The 25,345-nt window shown below is 29.1% G+C and overlaps 5 protein-coding genes across 8 annotated transcripts; 3 read left to right on the top strand and 2 right to left on the bottom strand.

The window, feature by feature from the left end:
* Nucleotides 1-1,041: 1,041 nt before the first annotated feature.
* LOC134830433 (mitochondrial carrier protein Rim2) lies at nucleotides 1,042-10,821 on the top strand. The gene is made up of 6 exons (XM_063843919.1): nucleotides 1,042-1,736; nucleotides 2,019-2,371; nucleotides 8,438-8,836; nucleotides 9,617-9,890; nucleotides 9,948-10,165; nucleotides 10,228-10,821. Exons 2-6 carry the CDS (start codon nucleotides 2,331-2,333, stop codon nucleotides 10,421-10,423), a joined length of 1,128 nt encoding a protein of 375 aa, XP_063699989.1. The 5' UTR covers nucleotides 1,042-1,736; nucleotides 2,019-2,330; the 3' UTR covers nucleotides 10,424-10,821.
* Nucleotides 10,822-12,042: 1,221 nt separating this feature from the next.
* Nucleotides 12,043-13,766, bottom strand: LOC134831114 (uncharacterized). 3 transcript variants are annotated; one of them, XM_063844766.1, is made up of 3 exons: nucleotides 13,628-13,766; nucleotides 13,380-13,572; nucleotides 12,043-13,312 (listed from the first exon to the last, which is right to left on the bottom strand). In XM_063844766.1, exons 2-3 carry the CDS (start codon nucleotides 13,563-13,565, stop codon nucleotides 12,065-12,067), a joined length of 1,434 nt encoding a protein of 477 aa, XP_063700836.1. In that variant the 5' UTR covers nucleotides 13,566-13,572; nucleotides 13,628-13,766; the 3' UTR covers nucleotides 12,043-12,064. The 3 variants fall into 3 exon arrangements, with proteins under 3 accessions (XP_063700836.1, XP_063700837.1, XP_063700838.1); XM_063844767.1 differs by having other exon boundaries at nucleotides 13,658-13,758; XM_063844768.1 differs by having other exon boundaries at nucleotides 13,380-13,586; nucleotides 13,658-13,703.
* A 226-nt stretch (nucleotides 13,767-13,992) lies between these two features.
* On the top strand, nucleotides 13,993-15,561 carry LOC134830389 (peroxisomal biogenesis factor 19). Its single transcript, XM_063843852.1, has 3 exons — nucleotides 13,993-14,167; nucleotides 14,237-14,345; nucleotides 14,891-15,561. Exons 1-3 carry the CDS (start codon nucleotides 14,107-14,109, stop codon nucleotides 15,555-15,557), a joined length of 837 nt encoding a protein of 278 aa, XP_063699922.1. The 5' UTR covers nucleotides 13,993-14,106; the 3' UTR covers nucleotides 15,558-15,561.
* On the bottom strand, nucleotides 15,545-16,798 carry LOC134830388 (probable ribosome production factor 1). The gene has a single exon (XM_063843851.1). It carries the CDS (start codon nucleotides 16,735-16,737, stop codon nucleotides 15,649-15,651), a length of 1,089 nt encoding a protein of 362 aa, XP_063699921.1. The 5' UTR covers nucleotides 16,738-16,798; the 3' UTR covers nucleotides 15,545-15,648.
* A 194-nt stretch (nucleotides 16,799-16,992) lies between these two features.
* Nucleotides 16,993-24,622, top strand: LOC134830414 (DNA-directed RNA polymerase, mitochondrial). 2 transcript variants are annotated; one of them, XM_063843894.1, is made up of 8 exons: nucleotides 16,993-17,214; nucleotides 17,285-17,410; nucleotides 17,469-18,124; nucleotides 19,333-20,739; nucleotides 21,706-21,930; nucleotides 21,994-23,097; nucleotides 23,155-23,246; nucleotides 24,161-24,622. In XM_063843894.1, the coding sequence occupies exons 1-8, from the start codon at nucleotides 17,055-17,057 to the stop codon at nucleotides 24,288-24,290; spliced, it is 3,900 nt and encodes a 1,299-aa protein (XP_063699964.1). In that variant the 5' UTR covers nucleotides 16,993-17,054; the 3' UTR covers nucleotides 24,291-24,622. The 2 variants fall into 2 exon arrangements, with proteins under 2 accessions (XP_063699964.1, XP_063699963.1); XM_063843893.1 differs by having other exon boundaries at nucleotides 17,282-17,410.
* The last annotated feature ends 723 nt before the right edge of the window (nucleotides 24,623-25,345 follow it).

Raw genomic sequence — 25,345 nt, 5'->3', positions numbered from 1 at the left:
TCGAAACTATGAAAAACGATCAGATTGCTGACCACAAATGTAACATAAGCAGGAGTCAAACATGCACAGATTACTGACAGATCAGAAGTTTATGAAGAAAATATATTCTCCCAGTTTGTTTCAATTTTTGACTTTGCATTAAGTTTTTATGAAACCTTGATTTAATTAATTATTCTATTTTATTTAGATGCCAAACGATACTGAAATGTCAAATGCTTATGAAAATTATTCAAACATTTTTTTGATGAATTGACATCTTTCGATGGAGAAGAAAAGCTGAAAAAATATTTAGAGCGCATTGAAAATGTTAATGATTACAGCGATACAACTACTTAGCAGAGAAGGAAATGCGACTTCGATTTGTCCTTCAATAGATTTTGATACCGCTTGTTGACTCCGCGTATTGTATACGTATGTCGGGATACTTTAGTATTGGATTCGAGACGGCTGAGGCTATTTCCAATGTGGCTATTTCTTTATGTGAATTAAAGACGTTCGTTTAAAATTCGTTTGATTCAACAACTTGACTGTTTATTGTTTCTTTTAATTTTTAGATAATCGTTTTTCACTTTAATTCGTATAATTTTCAAAGGTTACATACAGGTTTGAAGTGAGTGGTGAATTTTATTCACGGAGCCAATGAAATTTTTGTTTTAATATCAAAAAATTAAAAATAGGAAGAAATTGTTATTAAAAAAATCAAGCAAAAGAATTTCTGTGAATTTAATCTGTTGAATTTGATTTGTTGCCTTGATATTTTATTGGGTTGTAAATAAACCAAATAAACTTTTTGAATCGATAGATGTTAAAAATTTAGAAAATTTTATGTATTTTTGAAAATTTTATGTATTTTTGAAAAAAAAGCTTCATAAAATTTCGAAAACGTCAAAATCCCTCTCCCCCCCTTAACTTCTTGATACCTTCAATGAACGACGCCTTCCTGCCAAAGTTGTCATTATGCAATTTTGACAAGTGTTTTTATCACTTTCATTCGTCTCGCCCGAATTCCCATCAGTTTGTAAATAATCGCTGTGAGAATTGGACGCAAAATCTCGTTCCGGAAGCAAAAGAAACCCCGATCACCCCCGATAGCGAACGCAAAAAACAATTGAGACACGCAAAACCCGAGAAAAAAGTGAAAAGACTCCAAAACTGGCGAAAAACCCGAAAATTCCATAACAAAACACGCAAAATAAAAACAAGAAAAAAAGTGAACAACTTTCATACGTAATAATAAAAGAAAGAAAAAAAACTTGATTTTATTATTTTTGATTCGAAAAGTTCCCGTCTGCTGCTCGACGAACAACCTAACAACTATCGATTTGCATATTAAAGGCAATTGAGGTGCATCTACGCGACACAAAAGATACGACATTATCGCACATTATCAATCTGGCCAGTAAGAAGACGTAGAAGAGAAGCAGAATAGAGATTAGAAAAAAAAAGTCGGCGTTCGAGTGTCGGAAAGACGCAATATCCAACGGAGGAAGCGGGCGACACAAATTGCATAATTTGCCTGGTGACAACGACTTTTTGGCACAAAAAACAAGAAAAAAAAAATTTTTTTGTCTCTTCAATGGAAAATACTGAAAAAATGTGACTTTTCAAGTGAAGTTTCAATTTTTTCTGATAAAAACAAAAATTTTTACAAAAAATCAAAATAAACTTTATCCAGTAAAGCTCATCGCGACTGACCAACAAAAATAAAAATAATAAAAATTTACGAAAGAAACGAGGTAAAGAAAAGACGACGACACTTGTAAACAACAATCTCGTGTGAGTGTGAAACGTACTTGAGCACACACACAACTTAACGCGAGCTAAAAATAGATTTTAAAGGCGAATTTCTGTAATAGCGACTGTTTGCCGGTCGTTATTCACTCCAGTTTCCAAACAATGTTATTTAATTTTTTTCCGATGTTAATTTTTTGAGATAACAGAAATTCTCCTTTGTTTACTTTTTGACTTTTCTTGCATCAAAGTGACACAATTTTTTTTTTATTTTTGTAAATTTCTAGTTATGCAGAAACGCACCTTCGTCGTTACATCGCAACAAATTGAATCACAACGTTTATAAATAAATAAAAAAAAATAAATTTAGACGAAAATTTTGTTGACAATTAAAAAGTGGCCAAGAGTGAAATATAATTTAGAGACAAAAAAGTTTCTTGAACTATTTTTTTTTTTTTTTTTTTTGCAAAAATAAAAAAAAATTTCACAGACGATTTATTTTGAAATAAACAAATAAATAAATAAAAAACACGAAATTTATTGGTGAATTGTGAAATCAAGTACCAACTAAATACAAAAAAAAGAGAGTCATCAGAAGTATGTCACAAGTTGACACGGTCATACATTTGTTTGCTGGAGGGTAAGTTCATGGTTGTTACACTTTTTATTGATGTTTTTTGATGAATTTGCGTAGGATTTTAATATCAAATGTAATTTAATGACGGTGCAGAGTGATGTTTGTTTAGTGAGATGTCAACAATATAATTTTGTTATTTTTTTTTTGGAGATTTGAGACAGGGATGTAAAATTAGTTTTTCTGAGAAAATGCGTGAAAAATAGCAAAAAAATTTACAGAAAATAATTTTTTTCTCAAAAAAGGTACAAATTTAATTTTCGAAAATTTTATTTAAAAAAAATATTTTTATTTAAAATTTTTTTTTCTTAAATACGAATAAAAATTAAATCAAATTAAAATTAATAAATAATTTAATTTAATTTAAAAATTAATTATAAATCAAAATAATTCAATTGCAGTTTTAAATTAATTTTAAAAAATTTTATTTAATTTAATTTTAATTTATTTTTAAACAAATATTTCGCTAAAGATTTCATTAATTTTATTTTTTAATTTAATTTGATTTTTATTTAAAAAATTATTAAATTAATTTAAATTATATTTTTAAATTAAAATAATTCACTATGAATTTTATACTAATGTAATAAAAAATAATTTTAATATTTTTTTAAATTTATATTTTATTTATTTATTATTATTTTTTTTGTGAAACTATAATTAAACTGAATGCCTTGAGGTACAATAAGTTTAATGCCCTCTGTTCAAAAAAGAAAAACAAAATAAAATGTTTTGTCTTTGTTTTCTAGTTCATGATTGCCGAATGTTAAATACCTCTATGTTAAATATTTAAATAATTTTTTCTCATTGAAAATAAATTCAAAGAGATTTTATTATTTTATTTTATTCTAAATGGATAAATGAAAAATTTATTGAAACTTTATTTACAAATTTGAATTAAAAAAACTCAAATTGAATTAAAATTTTGTGATAAATTAAATTTGAATCTTAAATATTTTGCTCTTTAAAATTCAATATTAAATGTGTATTAATTTTTTAAACTCATTTTTTAATTAATTTTATTTAATAAATTAATGATTTTAATAATTTTAAAAAATTTATTGTAGTTAATTTTATTTTTTTTAATCTCGATTTAAATAATTTTTTAATTTATTTATTTAAATTTTTTCAAATTATGTTATTTTTATTATTTTATATTAATTTAATTAAATTTAAAAATAATTAAAAATAAATAATACAAAAATTATTTAAATAAATATATTTTGAAATTTTTGGACGTTTCTGAAATTATTTAAAAAAATCTGAAATAAGCGTGAATTAAAATCTGCCAAAAAAAAACTCTTGAAGCTTTTTAATGGTGCATTCCATTCTAAAAAATACCAAAATTACGGATTCACTTTTCTCATGAAACAGTAATAGAAATAACAAACTGAATAGTTTATCATGATGTCCATCAAAAAAGAAGAAAGTTTTGCTTTGGCGAAATTTTTTTCTCCTTATTTTTAAAAATTTTATGATAGTTTTAAAAAAATTTTATCGCAAAACATGGGAAAAATTCACGAAGCGAAAAAAAGGTCAAAATTTTTATTCACCAGGATTGTTTGTCGTTTCAAGTTCATCAATTTTTACCATGGAACTTATGCTCCCAAACGTACCGTTTGGTAAGCAAGCTCAAAAATGTGATTTTTTAGCGTTTTTAAAAAATTTTGAGTCATTGATAAAATTTTTTAAAATAAGTCGAAAATAAATGTTGTCTTAGCAAAAGTTTCTTATTTTTGGATGGACATCACGATAAGATAATAAGATGTGTACTTTTATAGGTAAATTTAAAATCCGGGATTTTGGTATTTTTTAGAATGGAATCCTCCTAATATCAAAATCGCCTAAAAAGAGATAAAAAGCTAAAATATAAAATTTTTTTAAACCCTGTCTATGAACCATACCATCACCGCCATGCCTCTGACCGATATCAATATTGATCTAGTGACAGTAGGTGCTCGTGCCGAAATCAAGAGTCGCTCAACCTGACAATAACAACAAATCAACAATCAACAAATCTTATCGTCATATCGTACCACGATAAACCACTGAGCAATGCAAATAGTTATTTACGTCGTAGAATTCCTCGCAATACCGGCAAAAAAACACTCCACTTAAATTTGTGTATTTCGTCTTAATATTTTATAATGCGAATATTACATCAAGGTCATATTCGACGTTGGAACAAGTTTTTTTATTATTTAAAATGAGTAATCGTCATAAGGAGACAAAAACTTTCACGTTGATCACGTTTTTTGAATAATTTTTCAAGAATTTTTACATACAGCTGAAATATTTCTCGCAATTGTTTAATTTTCTGACAAATTTAAATAAATAATAATTTTTGCACAGACCGGCCTTTGTACGCGCAATAATAAACAAATGCCGATGATTATTTATTTATAACAGAAACCGATCAAAAGTAATATTAAAATAGAAAAACAGACTCGATAAGTTATTTTTAGAGTAAATAACATCATTGAACACTTATTGATCGGCATATTTGAGTCCCTTTCGTCGGCTAGAAGGTCGCGAGAAATTATTTTATTATTTATTTACAATACACACAAGGCGCCTCCATCCAGCCTACGTGTTTGTGTAATTTTGAGATAAAAATAATCTCAACCGTTCTAATAATAGAGAGTCTCTTACTGATATAGCATCAAAATAGTAAACGGGACAATTTTGAGTAAAAAAAAAGTGACATTGAGAAAAATTATAAAAATCTTTATGATGCTAATAAATCCTCGCCAGATACGCATCTGTCTGAATCACGCGTCGAAACCGTGATTCCCGAAAAAAATAAATAAAAATTTTTACGTTCATTAAAAAAAAGTGTGTTAAAATTTCATTAGCAAAGGATGCGAACTTTGTAACCGTCTATAAAATACAGGCAAGTGCGCAATTCGAATGTGTTAAATTTTCATAGAAGAGATAATAAAAGAAAAGTGAAAGGCGCGAACAATAAATGTCCATCAAAAAAAAATTTTTTTTTTTTTGGAGTGAGTGATAAAAATTTCGCTGGAAATTTTTTTTAAAGTTAAGTCAACGAAGATTTATTTTATTATAACAAATAAATTAAAATATTTAATTACCTAAAAAAAAATAAAAAATATTTTTTTATTTTATTTAAAATTAATTTCAATAGTAAATAAAATTTGAATATTAAAAATTTTATTTATTAAAATTAATTTTAAATTTAAATATTTATTTATAAATATTATTTAATTTAAAAAATAATCTAAAATTTTATTCTTTTTATTTTAATTAATTTTAATTATTTAATAATAATTTTTTAATTTTTTAAATTAAATTTATTATTTTATTTATTTTTTAATTTTTTTTATTTTTTAATTAAATTTAAATTTAATTTAATTTGATTAAAAAATAATTTTAAAAAATTAACAATTAATCAAAATAAAAAGAATAAAATTTTAGATTATTTTTTAAATTTAAATAATATTTATAAACAAATATTTAAATTTAAAATTAATTTTAATAAATAAAATTTTTAATATTCAAATTTTAAATTAATTCTAATTTTAAATAAAATATAAAAATATTTTTTATGTTTTTTTAATTATTTTATTTTTAATTTTAATTAAAAAAAATATTTTGAATTTTAAAGGAACAAAATTATAAAAAAATAAACATTAAAAAAAAAAAATTTATAAAAATTTTAAATTAAAAATGAATAATTTTTCATAATTTTAATTTTTAATTATTAATTAATTTTTATCATAATTTATTTTTTTATTTTTAAATATTTCTTGAAAAAAAATTTGAAACAGTTTCACTTGTTGCTTCAACCTTAATAAAAAAAACTTTTTTCTACTGCGCAATAAAATGTTGTGGAGAAAAAAATGTTTTAATAATTTTTATTAACATTTTTTTTACATAAAAATATTACCACAATTTGTGGGGAATTTCCCCCAAATCTATTTAGTGCAAAATAAAAACAAAAGATAACAGTAAAATTTATCTGATTAGATTTTTGATTTTTTTTTACGTTTTACGATAGCATTTTGTATCACGTTCCATAACAACAATTAATCAAAAAAATCACACAACGACAAAATCGAATAAAAATTCAAACAAACGACGTCCTAAAATGTAAGTTTATTGCCTCATTAAAAAAAAAATCTTGAATAAATTTATTTCGTACAGTTTAATGACCAGACCACTTTTCGTCTCGTCTTTGTAGTATCGTAGATTCTAAAGGTCGTTTGTTAGCCTAGATCAGGAATTTTTATGGCTTTTTCGACGATACTTGTGATTAATTTGCGCGACTATGATAAATGGCAGTAACGAGAAATACAAAGAACGAGGAAACGTTTGCCGCTGAAGTGTTTGCTCTAAACTTCTAAAGTTGCTTGACGTGAAATGCGAAAAAAAAGAACGGAAGTTTTATCGATATTTTTTCCATGAACGAAAAAAAATCCGAATTTTAAACGGAACTTTGAAAGTAAATAACTGCTTTACCTTTGAACATCCATCGAAAAATCGCGCGTCCTCGAAAATTTTTATAGATTTTTTGTGCAAATTTTTCTGCACGTTTTTTTTATTTCTCTGTCGATCTATGAAATTTAGGTCAGAAATTTTATTTTTATATGAACTACGTAATTTTTTTAATATTTTTTTTATTAACCAGTCGTCTCCATCGAAAGTTCTTTTACCCTTCAGCCTCAAAAGAGGGCATGCAGAAAAAAAATTCTAATCACTTTCCTCCACGTCAAAAGAATCTTATCAGCTGACGAGACTGACAAGCAATAAAATAGGAAATAAAATACTGGAAATTACAAGAAATTTCACCTATTAAATCAATTCGAATGTGCAACATATGAGATAATGGCGAGATAAGGCAATGTATGCATCACGAGGCGCGCCGCTCGTAAAATTACTCACATGGAGTCGTAACAATCAATAAATTTTAAATTATTGAATAATAATCATGACAGAACATTTGCTTGATAATTATTTTCTTTATAACGAAAAAAATTATTTTTTTCTCTAAAATAAAAAAATAATTAAAATAAATTTTTAAAAATTTAAATAAAAAAAATAGTTTAATTAAAAAAAATTAAATTTAATTAATTTTTATTTAAAAATTAATTTTTTAAATTAAATTTTTAAATTAATTTTTTAAAAAAATTGGTAATGTAAAGAATAAATATAATATTTTTTAAGCAAAATTATTTTTCAATTTTTTAATTATTTTTTTTTAATTTTATTTAAATACTTGCTACACAAAAAATAAATTAAATTAATTATAAAATTGAAAAATTAATTGTTGACACTTTATTTCTTTAATTTTTGTTGACTTTTTTAATTAATTTTGAAATTTTTAAATATAAATCTTCAATTTTTCAATTTAAAAACCAACAAAAAATAATAAATTTAATAAAATAATTAATTTTAATTAAAAAAAAATAATAAAATTTCATTGAATAAAAAAATAAATTATTTTAGAATTATTAGAATTAAAATGAATTATTATTTTTTTTTTAAATAAATTTATTAATTATTTAAAAAAAAATAGTTAAATAATTAATTTTTTTTTCAAAAAAAAAAAAATAAATAAATAATTTTTTAAAATAAAAAAATAAATAAAATATTTTTTCATAAAATATTTGACAAGTTTCTTGATAACTTTTATTTATATTTGTACACAAAATAAAAATACGAGAAAAACATTCACTTTTGAATAAAATGAAATTTCTAGTTTCACGTCAAAAAAATATTAGATGAGCTTATCAGACATTGTCACTCACACGAGTGCGACTTGAACGTGTGATTTTGATACCTTGTGCTAAATTTAATTCTTCTCTTATCACATTTCGAGCAAATACTTATCTTATCACATAATTGCTAATTTTTCGCCATAATGAATGCATCTGTTTCGTGTTTGTTTACTAATAAAAAATACAAAATAAAAGTGCGTCGTATTTTTATAAAATTATTCCGCGACCTCAAAATCATCATTTGGGAAGTATTTTTCTGAATTGACTGAATCATCAAACGTCTCTGTTGTTGTTTACATGCTCTTACACCTTTGCTTTTTTCTATTTTTAGAGTTGCTGGTACGTTCAGCGCCGTATTGACATGCCCATTGGAAGTGGTAAAGACCCGATTACAGAGTTCATCTGCCTTTTTGCCGCCGCGCTTCTCGAACAATGGCTCGTCGGGCAGCAACAAACTCGATGCGACGCGATTGCACACGGAACACCGCAATAAATTCTGCTCAAATATTCTCAAGAGGCGCCCGCAACAGGTGCTCGCCATTTCCTCATGCAGTATATCATCCAAAGCGCCGTCAATGAGTATTATGCAATGCCTGCGACACATTGTCGAGACGGAGGGCACGCGTGCCCTGTTCAAGGGACTCGGACCGAATATTGTCGGCGTTGCGCCCTCACGTGCCATTTATTTTTGTGCCTATTCACAAACCAAGGGCGCCATGAATACCTTAGGGTGAGTTGAAAAATTAAAAAAAAAAATAAAATAATTCTTAAAAAATTGAATGAATAAAAATTATTAAAAATAATTAGTTAAATAAATAAAAAATCATAAAAATTAATAATTAAAAAAAAATAATAAAATTAAAAATTAATTATTTTAACAAAAAATTGTAAAAATTATTTTAAAAAATAATCAAAAATTAAATTAATTAAAAAATTAAAATTAATATAATTTTTTAATTAAAATTAAAATTGATAAATTACATATTTCAGATTTTTTTTCAATCTTTAAATTTTTAAAATAAAATTTCAGGAATTTTTGTTAGTTTCATAATATTAAATATTTAAACATTTAAATAGTTAAATATTTTTTTTATAAAATTATTAAATAAACAAAAATTCCTGAGATTTAATTTTTAAAATCTTACAAAAATAATATTTTTATTTAAATATTAATTTTCTCATTAAGTTTTAATTATTAAATATTTAAATAAATTAAATCAACATGAAATAAAAAAAAAAAATAAAAAAAAAAAAAAAATTATTTAAAAAAAAATAATAAATTTAAAAAAAATCGTTTTAATATGCCTTAAAATTTTAATTAATATTTAATTAATTTTAAAATTTTTAAAAATTTATTTAATTAATAATAATTTTAATTTTATTATTTTTTTTTAATTTTTTAAAAAAAAACCCTAAAAATTAAATTTAAAATAAAATAAAATATTAATATAAACCTATTAAAAAAAATTATATATGTAATTAATTAAATTAATTTTATTTTTTTTTTCAGATTAATTCAACCCGATTCCCCCCTCATTCACATTGTCAGTGCCGCAAGTGCTGGTTTCGCCTCCGCCACAGCCACAAATCCAATTTGGCTGGTCAAAACTCGCCTCCAATTGGATCACAACTCGAAGAAAAAGATGACGGTACGCGATTGTGTCCAACGAATTTACAGCACAAGTGGCATCCGAGGTTTCTACAAAGGTCTCACCGCGAGTTATTTCGGCATATCAGAGACCGTGATACATTTCGTCATTTACGAAAAGCTCAAAACTAAATTGGTAAGCCCTTTTTTTCTTTCAAATCCACAAAAAATTGACAAAAATTTGATTTTTTAGATTGAATTACGTGAGGCACATCCCACCGAAGGCAAAACATACCGCGATTTCCTTGAATTTATGCTGGCTGGTGCGATTTCCAAGACAGTTGCGTCGTGCGTCACGTATCCGCATGAAGTTGCGCGCACGAGATTACGCGAAGAAGGCAACAAATATCGTACTTTTTGGCAAACGCTAATCACTGTGTGGAAGGAAGAAGGCAAAGCAGGTATTTACAGGTAAGAAATTCAATTAAAAATCATTAAAAATTGAAAATTCACGAAAAAAATCGAAATTTCAGAGGCTTAGCCACACAATTGATCCGCCAAATCCCGAATACCGCAATAATGATGGCAACGTACGAGGCTGTGGTGTATGTCCTAACGAAGCATTACCGAACTGGAGAATTTTACTCGGAAAATGGCAACAATAACGTCTCGAACAACGCCGTTGCAACTGGCTATCAACAGGAAAATGAAAGCACAATTGATTCCTAAGTCGTTAAAAATATTTTTTTTTAATTGTTAAATAATTTTCGTTTAAAATTTTTTATTTTAAAAAATATTTTCTTATCAAAAATTAGAAAAAAACAAAAAAAAATCTGAGATATCGACAACGATGAGGTGATTTTACATTGGTAAACATATTTAGTCACTATTATATAAATAGAGAGAGAAGATAAAGTAAACATAATTAATTAAAATAAATAATTGAAAATAATTATCATAGAAAAATAGTCGTAGGTTAGTTGTAAAAAAAAATATTATATTGACTTGCTTATGAATTGTAAGGATTATGAAGCACCTCAAAACGCACGCCTTACTTTTTATATTTATAAAAATATGTCTAAAATTTCCCGTTTGTTTCTGCGGTGAGTAAATTTATTCTTTTTTTTCAAATTCTATCGGTTCCCTAATTTTTAGAAAATTTTTACATAAAAAAATAAATAAAAATTGAAAGAAAAATAATTTTAAATAATTAAAAAAAATATAATAATAAATAATTTTTTAAATAAAATATTTATTTATTTTTTTTAGAAAATTCAGCAAATATTTTTCTTTTTTTAATTTTAAAAAATTTTTGTGAAAATAATTTTAATTTAAAAATGTTTAAAAAATCTTAAAAAAAAATTTTATCTAATTTTTGTTCCAATTTTAAAAATAAAAAAAAAAAATTTGGAAAAAATAATTAAAATAATTTTTTAGTAAAAATTTCTATATAAAATTATGTAAAACTTTTAAAATTAGAAATTTTATTATTAAATTAAATTCAGTTTAAATATTAATTTTTTTCTCTCTAAACTTTAATCATATTTGACCAATTTCATGGTTGAAATATTTTTTTTTATTTCTTTAAATTAATATTTTATTTATAATTTTTTAAAAAATTTATGAAAATAATTTTAAAAATATTTTTAAAAATTATTTATACAAAAAAATATTTAAAAATTTTATCAAAATAAGTAATATTTTTTTTAAAGAATTAAATTAATTAATTTAAATTAAAATTAAAATTAATTTAAATTAATTTTAAAAATTCTATCTAATTCTATTAAATTTTTTTAAATAAAATTATTTTTTTATACGAACCGATAATTTTTGGAAAAATCCTAAATATTTACCTTCCATTGGAAGTTCCAATAAATAATTAAATTAATAGTTTTTAAAAAATATGAGAAAACCATATCTTGACTGATATTGATTAGTGATTTTTATTTAGTTAAAAAAATTATAGGTGATTTGAAAGGCATTTCCTTTCATTTTTGGTTTTTTCTCCTACTTATGCTCAAAAAAATTATTTAAAAAAAAATGCCAAAAAAATATAAAACTGTGGAAAAATATCAAAATAATCAGGAAATGATAAAAATAAAATAAAAAAAAATCTTCCAAGAATATATTTTAAAAAAATATGCTTGTTGCTATGCAATAAAAAATAAAAAAAAAATAATGTTAAAAAATTGTTGTACATAAATTATTATTAAAATTAAAAAGAAAAAAAAATGTTATAAGGAATGATGAAGATAAGAGAAATAAAAGCTCCGTTTTCGCAAAAATATTTCAATTTATTTTAATTTAATTTAATTTTTAATTATTTTTAATTAATTAATTTTCTTCAAGGTAATTTTTTACCATTTTCTTTCAAATATTTTGCGACGACCCCATCGGAACGTAAATTTTCTTAGCATTTCTTGGATCACCAAAGTACGGAAGTTGTTTTGTCTTCATTCCATGAATTTGTGGCATTCGCGACGTTTGAGCTTCGAGCCATTCTTGTCTCTTCGATCTCTGTTTTTGCGCCAAAATTTGTCCATAATCTGCTGGTTGAAATTCATTCAAGAAATTTTCCTCCGTTTTTCGTTGTTTAACTTTTTGCGCTTCTTTTCTAGCTTTTTTCTCCTTAATTCGCTGCAACAAATGATCGATTTCGGCATTTTTGTGGTCAATTTTCGGCACAAATTTGTTCTTAGGCTCCTCGAATTCCGCATGATGATAAATTAATTTGCGGGGAACGCCTGGCAAGGGAGGCAATTCGACTTGAGGTTCAGGATTAACGACTCTAGTCATCAAAATTGGCATCGATTCCGTGTCTTTTGGGACTTCTTGTGAGTCCTTCTTTGCTTTTGCCTCGTGCATCATCTCTGGAATCACGTATTTTTCGAGCCAGCGCGTGACTTTGTTCATGTGATGCTCCTCGACGGGGATATTTTTCGGAATGTCGTTGATCGGCTGATCATCGAACGCTTCAAAGACCTTAAATTCGGGCATCGGAACAGGATTTTTCGCCGGTTTCAAGGTTTCTAACTTGCGTGCCATCTGCATCGACTTCATCAGTTGCGGTCGAATGTTGTGCCGTTCATTGTCCATGAAACGCTCAATTCGCATCGTTTCGAGTCGTTTTAAGGCATCCAAAAATTCCGCTTCGCCTCGCATGATGATCGCTTGCTTCGTTTCCGCCAACAAATCCGCCGTACTTTTAAAATCGCCTTCGATGCTTTCGATCGCGACGTCAGCAAAAACGTGATTGTCGACGCAAAGTCCCCCGGTAACTTTGATACTTTCGGCATTTTCGAGTTTTTCCTTCAGAAAACGCGTTGCAAAGGGACTCCATGCCGCTGTGCGTTGCAAAAGTGCTTTTTCATTGATAAAATCGTACGTTTGGGTCGCCGGCAAGATCCCAAGGACGCCAACTTTTAACACGGGCTCCGAAATTTTCCAATCCCGAAACTCCGACGTGATTTTCCGAAGCACAATGTTCGATGCGATAGTTGGATAGCCATAATCTAGCATCCAAATGATGTAATTTGTGTATCCGTCGTCGGCGATGTAGATGAAATCAACAATGGCACGGTACCAATTATGCGAAACTTGGTTGTAGAAGGCGACCATCTACGAAAAAAATCAATGAAAATCATTAAAAACAAGAAAAAAAATAATTTTTAGGGGAAATTCTAACCTCACCAACTTGCGGTTTGATCTTTTGACTCGGAATTTCGGTGACTTTGCGATAATGTTGGTTCATTTTGTGCTCCAAACGCAACATATCCGGCGAAAAGGTGATCGGACGAAGCCAGAACAGGTGAGGATTGATGTACCACGACATTTGGTAGAGCTTTTCATCGTTTTCGGACTTGAACGACATGATGCTCCTGCAAAAAAATCACTTTTTTAACGAAATTCTTTGATTTTTTAAAACTTTTTTACAGATTTTCATGAAAATTTATCAAAATTTACTTTAATTCTTTAAACAAATGGACAGAAATTTAATTTTAAGTGGAAAATATTGATGAAATCTGGATTTTAAGACAACATGAGGGGCCTTTGCTGCCTTTCAGGGACACGGTATGTACAAAACTGACATCGATTTTGCATTTAAAGACCAATTCTGGGTTAAAAATTTATCAAAAAATCAATTTTTTATCAAAATAAATTATTTTTTAATCAATTTTTTAAGTTTTCAGGTCAAATTTTGCTGAAAATCATCAAAAAATAAAAAAATCTTCAAAATCTTAACGAATTTTTTGAATTTCATCATGTGTCAAACGCGAACAGCTGATGCAAAACGTAAACAAAGTCTTGAATCTTTCGCACTTTGACCCTCGTGAGTTCGGAGTTAGCAAGAAAAACCCTCAAAATAGGATTTCTTTGGACCTTTTTCCGCAATTTTCACTCCCGACAGTACCATGGCGACGAAAAAATCAACAGAAACATACGACGATCCCGAATTAGACGATTTATTAAATGGTAAAAATACGATTTCCGCACATTTTCTTATGTAAGTTGACCTCATTTGGAAATTTTTCTTGCACGCAGATGCCTTAGAGGACTTTAACAAGCACGACACAGCGACAAAGACAGAGCAGGAAGCAACGGAGGCAGCAACTGACAATGCCAGTGAGTTATGGAATGCGGAATTTATGCAGTGAGTCATTTTTTTTTAATGGAAAATTTCCAAAAAAAAAAATATTTTTTATTAATTTAATTTTTTTAATTAATTAATTAATTCGAAATTATTCATTAATTAAATAAATTAATTATTTTAATTTTTTTATTAATTAAAAATCAATAGAATTAAATTTAAAAAAAATTTTTTTCAATATTTTTATGAAAATAAAATTAAAATAATTAATTAAAAATTAATTTTTAAAATTAAAATTTAATTAATTAATTAAAATTTATTTATTAATTAATTATTTTAACTTTTTTTATTAATTTATAAAAAATTAAAATAAATTTAAAAAAAAAAATTAATTAATTTTTTATATTTTTTAAAAAATTAATTATTTAAAAATTATTTTTATTTATTAATTAATTTAAATTTATTTAATTAATTAAATAAATAATTTATTTAAAAATTAATTTAATTAATTTTAATTTAAATTAAAAAAAAAATTAAATTTAAATAAAATAATTTTTTTTTTATAAAAATATATGAAAAATCATTAAAAAATTTTAATTTTTTTTTAGGGAACAAGCAAAAGTGTTCCAAGAAAGCATGGCAAAACTCTTCGGCGAGGGCGGAGATCCCGCAGCAGCTGACACCGTCGCGCTCGGCTTCCAAAAAATGGCCGAAGCAGCAAGTATGGCGATGAAAAACGACCACGAAGGCTTAAGCAAAATGGATCCCGAGTTCGCCGAAAGCATACAAGAAGTGCTAAAAGGCTTAAACGAAGGCACCGAAGCTGCACAAAACCCCTTCAACGCCGAGGAGCTTGCCAGCATGTTCCAAGGCCTCGACATGGGCGGCGAAAATGGCGAAGCAGCCGGTTTCATGCCTTTCATGCAAAGCATGATGCAAAGTTTGCTCTCAGCGGAGATTCTGTTGCCAAGTTTGAAGGATTTGGTGGAAAAATACCCAAATTACCTGAAAGAAAACGCCACGAAACTCTCAAAGGAGGACAAGGAAAAGTACGAAAAGCAATTTGGATTGATCAAAGAAGTCGTAGCTGAGCTAGAGAAAGAAAAATCATCCGATTCAGCGGATGTGAAGAAGGAAAGATTCAACGTTGTGCTAGAAAAAATGCAAAAAATGCAGGATTTGGGACAACCGCCTGCGGAATTGCTCGGCGATGGAGGCGGCGCAAGTTTACCCGGATTCGATCCGGCATTAAATGACCAATGTTCGGTTATGTGAGCGACGAACGGGGCCAAAGTTGGAATTTTTAACTTTATTTTATATAAATCAGAGGAAAAAATAATATAAGAGGAAAAAAATTGAAATTTTTTCAGAGGAAAAATCTTCGACGTCCTTCCATTTGATGTCGCTTATTGGTAATCATCCATTCGTAATCGCCGGTTTTTGTGTCAAAAAGTCCCGATTGCAACGAACGAAGCTTTAAGGTGAATCGTGGGCCTAATTCTGCTAATTTAACTCTTTCACCATTTTTTCCAAACTCGTAGCGATGATGACGGAAAAAGATGTAATCACGTTGATTGTGGAACGTAGCAACGCGTCGCCCCCTGAATTGCGGGTCATGATGGAAAAGAGCGCCCAACATGCGACCAATTCGCAATCCGAGTCGCGTTCCAAAATTATTCAAAACCACTTCGGGTCGATGACTGTTGATGTCTTTGTGACTTTTTCGCAGTTCCTTCGTCAATTTGACGTTACTGAGCTTAAAATGTGCCGTCGGGCCATCCGGGAGATGCACTACAATTAATCCATCGGGTTGCGTTCTGCTCTCATTGATGACAATAACATCCGTGTATTCCTCCCGAATGGCACTTTTGCAGATTTTCTTCAACGACGACCGATTTCGCACCTTTGCCAAGCTATTCGGGATGATCCGGTTCAATTCCTTGCCGAATTTCCGCGTTTTTGTATGCGGATTGTCGCTGTACGTGATGAGAACTTTCGGTTCATACGTTTTGGCGAAATATTCACTAAACTCATCGGTCTCTAGATCCTTTTGGAGTTCCTCCATTTCTTCCGTTTCCATGTCGTTGACGGTTGTTTGGTCCGTTTCGCGGAGACTTTCGATCGTATGCCCCCGACTTTTGGGTCCCGGTTCTTGTTTTCGTAACTTTCGTTCGGCTTTTTCCGCTTTTTTCTTCGCCACTTGGAGCCGTTTGAACTTTTGGCGACGCACATCTTTGTTTTTGACAAAATTCACGGGATTGATGGCGGGCAGCAGGACTTTTTCCTCATCCGGGTCCGTGTCGTCTTCTTCTTCGGCCTCTTTGGCGAGACGAGCAGCTTTTTCTGCCAAATAGTCGGCGAGGCGTTTGCGTTTTGGTTTTTCTTCCTTCTCGACGGAGGCGGCGGATTCGTTGCCAGACATCTCGGGAGATGAGTCACTGTCGGAATCGGACATTTTTGGGGGAATTTTGCGGTTTTTTAATACGAATTTGAGGCAGCGATACGTGCCATGTGTTTTTGTTTACCGAATTTTAGTTCAGAATTTTTCCGGAAGGGGGCTTTTTCATCCAAGTTTCTTGTACAAGTCGCTTTGGGACCCATTTTTGATCCCAGTTTCAAGTTTCTTGTACAAGTCGAGTTAATATGGGACCCATTTTTGATCCCAGTTTCAAGTGAATTGTACAAGTTTAGTTTCATGGGTCCGCGACAATGTGAGAAATCGCAAATGAGTTTTTTTGTAGTTTTCCAATAAAAAAAGCGCATAAAACGAGGATGTACCGCGTCCTAAATCTGCGGAAACCGACACAAATCAGTGTTAAAGTGTTGTCACATCGCAGCATCAACGAGTACAACGCCAATCACGACAGATATTTCTCGAGCTTTGGTTCCTCTTCGGGTTTACATAATCAAAACAATGCGGCTGGATTGTTGGGTAAGGCATGATTTTTTAATTTGCGTCGCAATTTTTCTCATTTCACGTGCTCGATAACGTCTTTCAGTAGGGCATGGACCTGTTCTTGTGCCATCGGCGTCACTTTCGACCGTCAGCAAGGCCTATGCCATCCTGCAAAAAGCCAAAAAATGGAAAAAAATGAAACGAAAGGGAAATTTCACAGAATTACTTCAAGGTGAGACCTCAATTTTTGGGTTAAAATTATTTTTTTTATTAAAAATTTCAATTTTTAGTGACACCCGCATCAACGACCGAGACAAAAACCTCCGTGAAGAATCTCAAAGCGACCCAATTGCACGATTTTATCGTATCGCAAGGGGTGACAGTCGATGCTGCAACGCCAAAAAATCCCGAATCCCTCAGAAAAAGTGAATACCAAAAAATTCCCATCCAAATGATCGACAAATCGGAGCTTTTGGAAGATGAAACTGTCGTTTTTGTCGATGACAAAGTGAGGAAAATGGAGTTGTCGCCGGAAACGTTGCAGGAAATTATCGAGTCGTATCAAACGCATAAAGAGGAAATTTTGCCGGAGGATTTGGAACCAGCTGCGTTCGATTATGGGGATGAACTTGCCTTGGCAACGCCAGAAATCGACACGGAAATGCTGCTGCCGGAGAAAGTAGAGAAGAAAAAAATTAAGAAGAAGAAGGAAAAAGTTTTTCAGTCGAAATTCTATCGATCGCCGGAAGAAGAGTTGCAACACAAAGCCAAATCGCTGAGTGATAGCCTTTATGCGTATGTGCAAGTTTGTATTTCCACGGGAATGGTTAACAGAGCGCTGAAAATGGTGCTGAATTGGTATCATTCGCAGCAAAAAGGCGAGATGAAGAAAACTATTCTTAATATTAAGTTGTATAATGTGTTGTTGTCGGGATTAGCGCAAAAAGTAAGTAATTTTTTATAAGGTCAATTAAAATTTATTTCAAAATTTTCACAAAATGTTTTACAAAAATTATATAACAATTTAAAAAATAAGAATTTTCTTGAAAATTATTGAAAAAAATCCAAAAATGGTAGTTTTTCGTGAAATTTTTTTTATTTTTTGAAGAATAACTCATTGGGAAAATTTAAGAGGTAAAAAATAAAATGAGGATTTTTTTTCAATTCCTTAAAAAAATAAAAAAAAATAAAATTTTACGAAAAATCGTTGTTGGATTTTTTATTTTACTAAATTTTATTTTTATTTATTTTTTTAATTTGTTTTTTTTTTAATTTATTTTTTTAACTAATTTTTTAAAGAATTTTGTGAATATTCAAAAAAAAAAAAAATTAAGATTTTTAAAATTTTTCACTTCTTGGATTTTTTTATGAAATTTATTTTTATTTTTTTAATTATTTATATTCTTTCACTTTTTATTGTTTTTATAAAAAAAAATTTGGATTATTTGCCTAAAAATATTTTTTTAAAAAAATTAGAATTTAAGATTTTTAAAATTCTTTTTTATTTAAATTTATTTTTTTTTTATTTAATTTTTTTTTACTCTTTATTATTTTTTTATAATGAATTTTGTGAATATTAAAAAAAAAATTAAGATTTCTAAAATTTTTCACTTCTTGGTTTTTTTTTTTATTATATATATTTTTTTTTCAAATAAATTTTTTTTTAAATAAATTTTTTCACTTTTTATTATTTTTGTAAAAAAAATTGGGATTATTTGTCTAAAAATATTTTTTTTTAAATTTTAATTTAAGATTTTTAAAATTCTTTTTTATTTAAATTTATTTTTTTTTATTTAATTTTCTTTTACTGTTTATTATTTTTTTTATAAAGAATTTTGTAATTATTTCTCAAAAAAAATTTTTAAATAATTAAAATTTAATTATTTTTTTTTATTTTTTACTTTTAATTTTTTTAATTAACTTTTTATTTAATTTTTAACTTTCAATTTTTGATGAACATTTTTTTTCCTTGAATTCAACAAAAATATTTTTAAAAAATTAAAAATGATTAAAATTTAATAATTTTATTTTAAAAAAAGTATTTTAAAATTTATTATATTTTGAATCTCATATAAAAAAATTTTTTTGGGACAAAAAGTTCGAAAAAAATTAAAAAAGACTCATAAAATTAATTAATTTTACCTTTTTTTGCAGGGAAATTTGCAACGCGTAAAAGAAATAATGACTTGCCTTCGAGAGGACAACGTAAAATGCACTCCCGAAACATATGCATATGCCCTCGAATGCCTTGGTCGTCAAGAACTGACTCCAGAAATCCTGGAAGAGCTCAAAAGTGTCCTTGAACAAGCCTCCGGCGACGGCATCGACCCCAACATGATCATGAACAAGACGAAATTCACCTATGACAAGCGCGAAATTGTCCAAAGTGCCATTCAAGCAGTGCTTCCCGACTTCCAGCCTTCTTATACGCCTCCACATTTTTACTACAACAACGTTTTGTTGGATCATCTGAACGAACAAGTGATTGATGTTGCCACCAAAGTGCCTCGTGATGCGAAAATCGACGGTTCTGAAGTCATGGAGCCCAAACGAGGCTTTACTTATGACGAACTGATGGCATTTGCCAACGAACAACTCGAAATCGAGATGGCTGGTTATGTAAAAATCAAAAATATTGCCAAAGATTCTGATGCGGTGACGCCCCAAGTGGAGGAATATCGCGCCAAATGGGACGAATTGAACCAAATGTGGCGCGAAAAACTCACGGAAGGCATTAAACGGGACTTTACGTCGATTAAGGCGTCGATGCATTCGCAAAATGGACGACATATGAACCTTTTTCCGTATTTGAAGACTTTGGATGTGGCGCAATTCACGGAAATTCTGATGCGAGAGGTCCACAGACTCAGTGAAGGCTCGGAAAGTTTCAGTGCGCCTCTCGTGACACTTTATCACAATTTAGGCAAGAAAATCCAGACTTTATATCAAGTCGAACAGAAAAAACGGAATGGAGTGTTGAATAAAATGCGAGATACGTACGAAAATTACTGCGAAATCCTCGCTGACGGGCAAAGTAGCGACAATCCGCGTCAATTATGGCAACGAATAGTCCATCAGAGTCGTCATGAAGGTCCCAGTTTGGATATTGTCGAGAAATCGTGGCCACAAAATGTCCGGTTGGAAGTCGGAAAATTCTTTTACAACATTTTGATGCGCGATTTGAAGCTCGACGTGAATTGTTTGCGGAAAAATGTGACGACGAAAAATTATTTACCGGCTTTTTATACGATTTATCGGTATCATGGGTACCATCTTGTGCAGGAGATTAAGCCGAATCCAGTATTAGTCAAGTTGCTGCGTGGCTCGATGCAGGACACACTGATAATGGATGCGAATATGGTGCCGATGGTAAGTCCGCCGCAACCCTGGTCTTCGCAAAATCACGGAGGGTATTTGCTGATGAAAAGTGATTTTTTGCGATTGCAAACGCAAGCGGTGCAGCAATTGCAACGGATGGACGAGACGAAGGAGGAGAATTTGTATCCGGCGATAGACTCGATTAATCAGCTGCAAAGTGTTCCGTGGAAAGTTAATGAAGATGTAAGTTTTTGGAGTAATTTTTACTTTCTGAAAGTGTCGAATATTTAAAAAAGTTAGAATTTTCATAAATTTCTGAATATGAATTCATTTCGAGATCTAAAAATTTCATTTTAAACACTAAAAATTTCATTTCGAGAACTAAATTGTTCATTTTCAAGCTAAAGAGTTCATTTGAAGATCTAAAAAGTTCATTTCGAGATCTAAATTGTTCATTTTCAAGCTAAAGAGTTCATTTGAAGATCTAAAAATTTCATTTCGAGAACTAAATTGTTCATTTTTAAGCTAAAGAGTTCATTTGAAGATCTAAAAATTTCATTTCGAGATCTAAATTGTTCATTTTCAAGCTAAAGAGTTCATTTGAAGATCTAAAAATTTCATTTCGAGAACTAAATTGTTCATTTTTAAGCTAAAGAGTTCATTTCGAGATCTAAAAATTTCATTTCGAGAACTAAATTGTTCATTTTCAAGCTAAAGAGTTCATTTTGAGATCTAAAAATTTCATTTCGAGAACTAAATTGTTCATTTTCAAGCTAAAGAGTTCATTTCGAGATCTAAAAATTTCATTTCGAGAACTAAATTGTTCATTTACAAGCTAAAGAGTTCATTTTGAGAGCTAAAAAATTCATTTCGAGAACTAAATTGTTCATTTTCAAGCTAAAAAGTTCATTTCGAGATCTAGAAAGTTCATTTCGAGAACTAAATTGTTCATTTTCAAGCTAAAGAGTTCATTTCGAGATCTAAAAATTTAATTTCGAGAACTAAATTGTTCATTTACAAGCTAAAGAGTTCATTTCGAGATCTAAAAATTTCATTTCGAGAACTTTAATCTTCATTTCAACTCATAGAGGTTCATTTCGAGATCTAAAAATTTCATTTCTAGAAGGAAAAATTCATTTTGAGATCCAAAAATTTTCTTTAAAAATTAAAAAATTTAATTTCCTTACCTAATTCTTCATTTTTTTTCAGATTCTCGACGTAATTTTGGAAGTGTTCAAAAATGGCGGAAGTGATAAATTAAATGTCCCGCCTCCCCCATCAACTTTAGCACCCCCGCCCGATCTCGACAAATCCGACGCCACAAAAGAGGAAAAAATCCAACATTTCAAAGACAAAATGATGTTCAAGCGACGTCAAGCCGAAATGTACAGTCTTTGGTGTGATGCCTTATACCGTTTATCCTTAGCCAATCACGTAAATTTCCCCTAAATTTTCCTCAAAAAATTCAAATTTTTCAAATTTTTCATTAAATTTCAGTTCCGCAAAAAAGTTTTTTGGCTTCCACACAACTTGGATTTCCGTGGGCGAGCGTATTCCATTCCGCCGCACTTGAATCACTTGGGCAGCGATCTGGCACGTTGCCTGCTTGTCTTTCACCAAAAGAAACCCTTGGGTCCCGACGGGTTCGCGTGGCTCAAATTGCACTGCATCAACCTGACGGGCCTCAAGAAACGCGATTCGGTGCAGGAACGCTTGTTGTTTGCCGAAGAAATAATGGACGAGATTCTCGATTCAGCTGATAATCCGCTAAATGGGCGCATGTGGTGGACAAAATCCGACGAACCGTGGCAAACGTTGTCGGCATGTCAGGAAATTGCGAAAGTTCTTCGTAGCGGTGACCCGGAAAATTACCTGAGCTCGTACCCGATTCATCAGGATGGCTCGTGTAACGGATTGCAGCATTACGCTGCCTTGGGACGTGACTCAATTGGTGCTTATAGCGTTAATTTGGCGCCATGTGATGTTCCGCAGGACGTTTACAGTGCCGTTGCTGCCTTAGTTGAGAAGATGCGAGCACAAGAAGCAGCCACAAAACCCATTGCCAAAGTCCTCGAAGGCTTTATTCGGCGAAAAGTTGTCAAACAAACTGTCATGACGACCGTTTATGGCGTCACACGGTTCGGCGCGCGCCTTCAAATTGCCAAGCGACTGAAGGAAATTGACGATTTTCCGCAGGAACACGTTTGGGAGGCCTCGAATTACCTCACGACAAAAACGCTCGAAAGTTTGCGCGAGATGTTTACGTCCGCCAAGGAGATTCAAGACTGGTTCACGGATTGCGCGAAGCACATTTCGACGACAAAAGCGGAAAATATCGAATGGGTGACGCCTTTAGGGCTTCCAGTGGTGCAACCGTACACGAGAAGCAAAAAACCCACAAAAGACAAACAAAGCATGGATATTTACGAGAAACCGAACACGATGAAGCAGAAAAATGCCTTTCCGCCGAATTTTATTCACTCTCTGGATTCGAGCCACATGATGCTGACGTCGATGCATTGCGAACGAGCCGGTCTTACGTTCATTTCGGTGCACGATTGCTTCTGGACTCATGCTTGTAATGTCCCAACGATGAATAAAGTGAGTTATTTTTGTCTTAAAATCCTTTCGAATACTAAAAATTTTTAATTTTTTTAGATTACTCGAGAGCAATTTGTGGCTTTACACTCGCAGCCAATCCTTGAAGAACTCTCAAAATTCATGATTCAGAAGTACAGCTACAATGAAAGGTAAATTTTGAACAAAATTAAGATAAAAATCGACTTTAACTTAAAAATTTTGACTTAATTGAACTTAATTTAAGGCTAAATAGACTTAAGTTTTAGTTAAAATCTTAAGTTATGTTAAGTCAAAATAAAAAGTTTAACTTTAGCTTCAATATAAGAAAAAAATTTGACCTAAAAAAAGTTTTTTAAAAATATTTTTGAACTTAACGCAAGAAAAAGCTAAAATAATTGACTTAATTCTAAGTTAAAGTCATTAAGTCAACTTAACAATCTTTTGATTTTTACTTAAAAATTAAAAAAAAACAATAACTATAATGAGCAACCTGAGAAAATTTTCTATTTTAAAAAAATTTTATTTTTTTTATTTTTTTTTTTTTGAAAAAAATAGTTTCTGAGTTGACTTAATATTTTGACTTAAGATTTTTAAAAATTTTCTTTGACTTAAGAGTAAAATTAATTTTAAAAATTAACAAAATTTAATTTGAAAACATTTTTTGCACTTAAAAACGGTCCAAAAATCATAAAGAAATATTGAATTTTTAAGAGTAAAATGGGGAAATTTTATAATTTAAAAATTAAAATTTTGAATTATTAAAAATTTTTCAAAATTGACTTAATTTATGATTTTTTTCAATATCTTGGGGTAAATATAATTTTGGGAAATGAGTTTAGTTCCCGGGAAAAAATAAACTTTTTACATGTCTGCTTAAAAAAATTTTTTTTTTCTTCAAAAATAGTTAAGAAATTCAAAAATTATTTGACTTAAAATTAACTTAAACATGAACTTAAGCTTAAGTCAAATATTTTTTCTCAAACTTAAGCTTAAGTCTTTAATTTTTTTTTAAATTTAACTCAATTTTTTACTTTCAAAAACTTTAAGTCGCAAAATTTTACCTAAAATTTATTTTATTTTTCAGTGAATTCGCTCACAACGGATCAAAAGAAGACATTGCCAAAACGAAGATGAACCTAAGTCTCAAGCAAGTTCCGAAAAAGGGCGATTTCGACTTAACCAACGTGCTAAAGTCTGTTTATTTCTTCAGTTAAAATGCAAAATTTGCGAATTAATCGACTGATTATTTTTATTTACCACTACGAAACCTCGTCCGTTACTAATAAGAATAACTTCAGCAATAAATATTGAAATAGCTTTTTTAGAGGTAGCACCTACTTAGTTGACTAGTCAGTACATACCAGTTTTAGGCGAAAGTGATAAGTGAGAGTTAAGGAAATTTAAATTTAAATATTATTGAATAAAGAATTGAATTTCGAAGAAAATGACAAGTTTTGATTTTTTTTCAAGCAATAGACGAAAATGTTTCAAATTTTTAGGTTTAATATTGTCTTAAAAAAATATGAGAAAGAACTTTTAGTGAATTTTTTGGCCATATTTAAAAATAAAAAAAAAATAAAATTCGATTTTTTTAATTGGCATGCAAAATTTTCGATAAATTTATTTAATTTAAAAAAAAAAGTTTTTTTTTAATTTCATTCTTGAAATATTTTTTAAAATTTATTTTTCTCAAAAATTTTTGCTTAAAAAGTAATTTTTTACAGTGATTTTTTATAAAAATTTTTCAATAATACAATTTGATCAATAAATTCTTGTGAAATGATGGAATTTTAAGCAAATATCTAAAGACTTTTATTTAAAAATTTTGATCTTTGCTCTCATCAACAGTTTTTGTTGTTTTTAGGTTATTTGCTTAAAACTCCATCATATCACAATAATTTATTTCCCGCTTTAATGCAATATAAAATCGCATATTTTTCAATTTGACTCATCCAAGATCTTCTGGATAAAACCCGATCTCCATTTGTTTAAATATTCTTAACCTCAATTTCGTACCGAAAAGTCCTTGATACTGCCTCATGTGAATATGAATGAATTTTTCTATAAAAAGAAGCGCAAATGATCCTTTGGACATCAGAAAACAATTTACTTTTCAAAAAAAAAAAGCTCAAGTGTAAATAAAACTTTAAAAAAAATTTAAATTAAAAATGAAATTTTTCGTGTTCCTAACAATTATTGCCATTAAACATGTCTCATCCGCACCACTTCTTGATAGTATTTTTGGTAGTATACAAAAAATATTCAACCA

The sequence above is a fragment of the Culicoides brevitarsis genome, chromosome 2 (assembly GCF_036172545.1).
Source record: "Culicoides brevitarsis isolate CSIRO-B50_1 chromosome 2, AGI_CSIRO_Cbre_v1, whole genome shotgun sequence".
Taxonomy (NCBI): domain Eukaryota; kingdom Metazoa; phylum Arthropoda; class Insecta; order Diptera; family Ceratopogonidae; genus Culicoides; species Culicoides brevitarsis.
The sequence above is the reverse complement of the archived record's forward strand: the minus strand, read 5'-3'. Positions and strand labels throughout refer to the sequence as shown.